Below are 7116 nucleotides of genomic sequence, written 5' to 3' on the forward strand. Positions count from 1 at the left end.
CAGGGGAGGAGGGTGGAAGGAAATAAACAAGGAAATGTGAGAGAGCGGAGAAGGGGAGGGGGCCGCTCGGGTTTCCCCTCATGCTCCTTGATTCATTGAGACACCCTGCTGTCAGGGGCCCAGTACCCTGGGGGGGGGGGGATCTATGAGAACCGCTGGACCAGTCATGGCCAGATCATGTATGTGCAAACGAAACACGCGACAGACTGCGAACATACTAAGCATATGCTGAAGAACACAAAAGGCAGCATGCAGCTCCCGTCATGTGACTTTGTTATAAAAAAAAACTTTTTAAAAGCCGCATTTCTGACCACCCGTGCCCGTTTCATGCCACCTTTTACATCTGACGTATAGATTCCCACTCACAAGTCTTTATAGATTATCTCGACCCCCCCCCCCCCTTTTTTTATATTTTTATTTGTTTGTAACTTTTATCCTGCAATGATTTTATGGTGTGTGTGTTTTTTTTTTTTTGTCAACAGGAGGAACAATAAAAGAGCTAAAACCCAAGGCCGAGGCGGCCATTGTCCGGTGCGGAGGTTCGATGGATGCTGAAGGGGGACTTTGTGAGAGGAATTGATACTGAAATGTCCGCAGGAGGTTGAGTGGATGCTGAAGGGGACTGTGTGACAGGAATTGAGACTGAAACACCTAAAAAAAATTAAAAGGGAAGCGAATATTAAAAACTCTGCGATTAACCCTTCTGTGGCTGCCACTGTATATGAGTTTGTGAGGCATTCTGAGACTTGTAGTTCCACAGGCACTTTATGTGAGAAATTGTAACAGTTCTGCTAATGTCACACATGGCTTTTAGACGTTTCATGAGTGTATAGACTAAAGCCCAAGTCCTGTGAGGAGGAGGCGGCGGCAGCTGCTGAGGACGTGCTCGCTGCCTGAGCTGGGACTGCTCTGCCTGGCTGAGAGTCTACAAGCTTCTACCCAAGGAAATTGGCGGCGACCAATAGGAAGAGGCCTGGCTGACGTCACAGCTGCAAAGGGAGGCGTTGCCCGGAGACCCCGGCTGGGTCAGCGTTCTATCCCTCCCACCGCGCGCCCTAGTAGCGTTTATATAGTGGTGCCTGGACGCGGGCTGGGGAGTCAGCTCGTTGCACTTATTTCAACTCCAATCAACCCAAGTGAATTCGGACCTGGCAGCCCTTCCCCTCCCCCCTCGGAGCCTTAGTCGTGGCTTATTCCAAACCCCCTTTAGTAACGCAGGATCTTCTCGGTCCTCTGGACTCGCAGCAAACTGGATCTCGAAATGTCTGCCACCCTTTTATCCGCCTTCTACGACATCGACTTGTTCTGCAAGGTGTGTATGGCCTCGTGCATGCGGGGGGCACAGGCGTGGACCGTGCACAAGTCTCGCCGGTGGGAGTTGCACGCTCACGTTGTGGCTGGGGGTGGTGGTGGTGAACTTGGTGCAAAGTTTGGTGTTTGTGTGGGGGTGATTCTAGCCATTGTCTGCACCCCTAGTGTTAGTATAGGGGGTGCAGGGCTGGGTGTGAGTGTGCAAGGGTTAGTCCAGGAGATCTGGGATGGCCTTGTGTTCGCTGTGAGTGTGCAAAAGTCCTTGGTGGGGGGAGAAATGAACTGGTGTGCCGGTCATGTGAGTGCAAGTTGCACAAAGCAATGTGGGTCTTCAGTTTAGAGGCGATCTGTGTTCAAGTAAGGGATTTGGGGTGAGCGTGCAAAGCAGGCGTCCGTTTCTAAGTGTTCGGAAGTTTGTGTGCAGCCAGAAGTTCTAGGAAAGTCCTGGGTGAAGTGTGGCAGATGGCGGCTGGAGTGAGCGCTCGCTGTGCCTTTAGGAATTGGCAGAACAGAAAAGTGAGCAGCAGCGGCGGCTGTTGGGTGTGATTGTGTTCATGTCACATTTTAGTGAGGAGTAGTAAATGGTTGAAGGAACTAGTTGAGCTGGCTTAGAGCGCAGGGTGTGCGAGGGCTGCCGCGTGCACTGCTGGAGTCTGACCGTCTCTCTCTTTCTCTGCTTCTCTCCCATTTTAGAACGAGAAAGTCCTGAACAATCTGAACCTGAGCAGCATGCTGGACAAGAAGGCGGTGGGCAGCCCCGTGACTAGCCCAAACTCTAGTCTGATCCCAGGCTTCCTGCGCAGACACTCAGCCAGCAACTTGCAGTCTTTGGCCAACAACAATAATTCGTCCCCTAAGTTCTGCAACAACAACCTCAAGGAGTCCTCGGTCGTGAGCAGCACCGCCTTGCTGAACAAAGAGAACAAGTTCCGGGACCGTTCGTTCAGTGAAAATGGGGAGCGTAGCCAGCATCTCATGCACCTCCAGCAGCAACAGCAGCAGCAGAAGTCCGGGGCACAGATCAACTCTACCCGCTACAAGACTGAGTTGTGCCGGCCCTTTGAGGAAAGTGGCACCTGCAAGTATGGAGAGAAGTGCCAATTTGCCCACGGCTTCCACGAGCTGCGCAGCTTGACCCGGCACCCCAAGTACAAGACGGAGCTGTGCCGTACCTTCCACACCATTGGTTTCTGTCCTTATGGTCCCCGCTGCCACTTCATCCACAATGCAGAAGAAAGGAGGCAGGCACCTGGTGGAGGTACTGATTGCTTCAATGGCCAGCGCCCTAAGCTGCACCATAGCCTCAGCTTTTCAGGCTTCCCCAACCACAGCCTGGACTCCCCTCTGCTGGAGAGCCCGACCTCCCGTACCCCTCCTCCACAGCCCTCCAACTCCCTGTACTGTGAGGAGGCTGTGCCCTGTGCCAACAATGCCTTCACCTTCTCTGGTCAGGAGCTGAGCCTCATCACCCCACTGGCCATCCAGACCCACAACCTCTCTGGCTACAACAATCCTGCAGCCTACTGCCGTCAGCAGCCACAAACCTCCTCCAACTCTCCCCCACCGAGCCTCAACTTCCAACCCCTGAGACGTCTCTCCGAGTCTCCGGTGTTTGATGCCCCTCCAAGCCCACCCGACTCTCTCTCTGACCGAGAGAGCTACTTGAGCGGCTCCCTGAGCTCTGGCAGCCTGAGTGGATCCGATTCCCCAACCCTGGACTCAAACCGGCGCCTGCCCATCTTCAGCAGGCTGTCCATCTCTGATGACTGAGCCACCACCAACCCTCCCCCCCCCATGCCTGTAGGGGGTACTCTGGACTGGGCAGGCGAATGCTACCCAGGCTAGTATGAGTTATTTTTTTCTTCTTTGTTTTAATGATGCAGGCTTAATAGCCACCTGTCGAATAACAGAGGGCGGTGCTGCAAAGCCCACAGCTGCTGCAGAACCTCTGTTTTAAAGAATTTAAAGGGCAAGTGCTGCCCGACTCTTGGTCATGTTGATTGATTTCTTTAAATAGCAGAACAGTAAAATGCTGTTCTGCAGTAGAGGTTGTGTGGCAGCTGGGGGTCTTTGGGCTCCACAAGCTGCCCTGGCGAATGGACTATAGAGGGTTTTTTTTTGTTTTGTTTTTTTGCCCACCCTGCCTTTAAATACAGCGGAAGTGTCAGGGGCCAGTTTTGCCCCCCTGTATTTTGTCTAAAAAAAATAAAAGCTGCCAGTCTGTCCCCGCTCCTCCCTCAGTATGTGCTATAAAGACTCAGGAGGGTGAAAGAGGATGACCCAACTCTACGACATTGTAATTACAACAAGGACTAAACACTTGAACTGTTTGAAGCTGGCACTCGTGATGTTCCCTGTATTATTATTGTTAAAAAAAAAAAAAAAGATTTTTTTGTTTTTTTTGCCTTTTGTGCCTCTGCCAATTTTTATTTAATGGAAAGCAGAGTCGGAAAAAAGACTCGTGGAGAAAGAATCCTGAAAGCTGAACAAAATGAAAGGAAAAAAAAAAAACTCGCAAAAGGGCAAACTTAACAAATAGAACAAAACTATTTTTTATAGAACTGTGGGGATTAGCGGGTGGGGAGGTGTCGTTTTTTTTTTTTTTTTGGGTGGGGGCGGGGGATAGTTTTATGCACCAGCAGGCATTCCATCTCTTGAAGCATTAGCACAGCAAACTTTGAGGGGGGGAAAGGACACTTTACCTTTTCTTCCAAAGGTTTAATAAGAAAACACAACAGTCCAGTTGGAAGAAGAGAAAAAACTTAAGCTTTTTTAAAAAAAATTCACCATCCTGCCGAGAATATGCCTTAACAACAAGCAACCCTCTAAGATGTCTATTTCTGTAGCTTAACATGTACTAAAAAAAAAGAAAAAAAAAACAACTTTCATTCCAAAGTTTAACATCAGTTCCATTTCCATCGCTTAGTGGGCTGTTAGCTTAGAACAATTTTTTTTTTTTTTTTTTTCGTTCCTCTATTTTGGAAGCACTCAGTTAGTTTATAATTGTTGAATAACTGCTGATTTATTATTTTTTTTTTTTTATTATTATATTATTTTAGCTGTCTGAGTTGCTTGCCTGTCACTGCACACAACTCAATATGAAACTATTTAACTTATTTATTATCTTGTGAAAAATATACATTTGAATAATTTGTTCATACTGTATTTATCGGGTATGATGAAAAGCAATAGATATATATTCTTTTATTACGTTTAAATTATGATTGCCATTATTAATCTGCAAAAAAATGTTGAGTGTATGTTCTTTTCACAGTAATATATGCCTTTTTTTTGTAACTTCACCTGTTTTATTTTATTGTAAATGAGTAAAATCTTAATTTAAGAGATTGTATGTAATATTTATTTCATTAATTCCTTTTTTTTTTTTTTCCTTGTTTACGTTAATAAAAAAAAAGACAAAAAAGATTGGTTTCTGTTAAGAAATCTCAGTGCTGTGGAAGTTTGAGGAATTTTTTTTTTTTTTTGTATGTTCCCTCCCCCGCACACACTTTTTATTTTATTCCTGCCCCTATACACTTTTTTTTTTTTTTTTCTTGTAGCCCGTCCAAAAGAGCTAAAAAAAAAAAAGCATTATAATTTGACTTGAGTGACTCACTCAGAATTTCCATTATTATGATTTATATTTTTTATTATATATATATTTTTTTTTTCCTCTATTTTGCCTATTTCCACCGCTATCACTGTGATGGTATGTAGCAATAATTTGGGTCCCAGTATTATATTTCACAGTGCCTTTTAAAGAGTTCACACTTGCCTTAAATGTTTCTCAACCAAAAAAGTATTGTGTAAAGGTGTGATCAATTGAATGTAGGGATGGGATTTTTTATTTTTGTTTCTTACCACTTTGATTTAAAACAAAGGCCACCTATATTTTTGCATCTGAAACTTCATGCAGTACATGCAAGTGTCTTAAAATTTTCTAAATTAAACAAAGCCAAACGTTTTTTACATTAATTTGCCTTGATGGTAAATAGCAGAAACGTAGCTTTTTATTTATATATCTATATATATTATTTTTTGCCCTGTTCTTTTTTTCATATTTTTTTTTCTTCCCTCCCCTTGTACATAGTAGGTACCGACTGAGCACTATGTACTTTTTTTTTTTCTTTATTTCTGAACTACTTTAACCAATATTTTTTATTTAAATTTTTTTCTCCTGAATGTAACGAAAGGATGAGTTGACTATAATTATATGTATATATAATTAGTCGGGTCACTAAGAATTGTGAGACTGTAAAATTTGTACTGTAAATGTTTTGTAGTTCTCCCAATAAATTTTTGAAAATAAAAAAAAACATACCATGGATGTTTTTGTCTGTAAGGTGGGCTGTGTGTGTGTCTTTCGACTACAGGTTTGCTTTTGAACTGAAGGGCTGTTCTTGCAAAAGTTTTATGGCTTTGGGCCAAGACAAACACTGGTACATTGTAGACTGTTCCAAAGTGCTGGTTCAGTAGGTATTTGCTGTATTCTTCAGGCCTTCCGCTTATCACATGGTTGGGGCTGATAATTCACCAGTTGCACTTCCTGGTCTTTATATTGAAAAGGGAAAACCACATTTTTTTTTTTATATATATATATATATATATATATATAATTTATATTTATTTTACCCATTTTATATAACTTTAGATATATATATTATAAATTTTTGTTAGCATAGGATTAAAATACTAATGTTCTAAACGACTTTGTAGGATCCTTACATCAGTGTTAAACACTTAAATCCTACACTTTAGTTGTATGGCCATGCAGTGATTGCATTACATTACTATAGGAGGATGGGGGACAGTGTTTTTAGCACATTTTATCTGTAAGGCACACACATACTTCTGGGCAAAACTAAAACTTATAACATTCAGTACAAAACGAAATAGGGCTTCTGAGCCCTGACCACACTGTCTTGGTGCAATTTCCTGATCCCTCGTTTCAAACTTGCTGCAGCCGCATGTCGTAATATGGCCACTAGGGGCAGCATTCCACTAGTTGGCAAGTAGTTGACTTTTCGAAAAGTTTTTTTTACTTGTGTGCTAGTATTGGAAGGTTTCTCATAGTCACAGTTTTACAGAATACTGTAAGTACAGGTCCCAGAAAAATGAACGCCTGGAGTAAAGTGTGGCTTTCTTTAGATTCCTGGCATTGATCAACGTTCATATGCTCTGAGGATATATGAGCAGAGCTGCACTGTTTTTCCATACATACCAGATTTCCTGAAAGTAAACATTCACCACGGCGAGCTTTCCTCTCAAAACTGATAACTGAGAACAATAGCGAGTTCTCCAATATCCTGTTTTCAGCCAAGTTTTTAATAAAGGATGTCCTTTGTAAGTAAATTCCCATGATGCAGCTATTTCATTGACTGGGGAACTTTGAAATTGGATTTTAGTTTGACTCATGAGTTGTTTGTGTGTTTTTGGTTTTTTTTGCCCTGGAGGGCTGTTTACTGATCAAGATGATCAATGAATGGATCTTAAAGGGATTGTCCTATTAAGACAACTTATCTACTCAAAGGATAGGTGTTGCATTTCTAATAATAATGAGCATTTTGAATGGAGTGGCGGTCACACCTGCTCGCTGCTGCTCCATTCAGCTCGATGGGGTTGCTGGGGATAGCCGGGTACATGTGCTTGGCTATCTCCTGTCAGTCCCATTGAGTTGCATGGAGCAGCAGCACGCATGTATGTCAACCGCTCCATTCTCATGACTAACAGTCAGACCCCTGCCAATCGGACGCGTATCCCCTATCTTGTGGATAGGGGATATATTATCTTAATGGGACAACCCCT

General features: G+C 43.5%; 1 protein-coding gene across 1 annotated transcript; it reads left to right on the forward strand.

Annotated features, from left to right (window-relative positions):
• Positions 1-1065: 1065 nt before the first annotated feature.
• On the forward strand, positions 1066-5627 carry ZFP36L2 (ZFP36 ring finger protein like 2). The gene is made up of 2 exons (XM_044289957.1): positions 1066-1312; positions 2005-5627. Exons 1-2 carry the CDS (start codon positions 1262-1264, stop codon positions 3079-3081), a joined length of 1128 nt encoding a protein of 375 aa, XP_044145892.1. The 5' UTR covers positions 1066-1261; the 3' UTR covers positions 3082-5627.
• The last annotated feature ends 1489 nt before the right edge of the window (positions 5628-7116 follow it).

The sequence above is a fragment of the Bufo gargarizans genome, chromosome 4 (genome assembly GCF_014858855.1).
Source record: "Bufo gargarizans isolate SCDJY-AF-19 chromosome 4, ASM1485885v1, whole genome shotgun sequence".
Taxonomy (NCBI): Eukaryota; Metazoa; Chordata; class Amphibia; order Anura; family Bufonidae; genus Bufo; species Bufo gargarizans.

Excerpts from the sequence above, each read along its gene's own strand:
- ZFP36L2 (XM_044289957.1), top strand. The coding sequence starts at position 1,262 with ATGTCTGCCACCCTTTTATCCGCCTTCTACGACATCGACTTGTTCTGC. Across the intron at positions 1,313-2,004 it reads ACATCGACTTGTTCTGCAAG|AACGAGAAAGTCCTGAACAA; the intron begins GTGTGTATGGCC and ends CTCCCATTTTAG.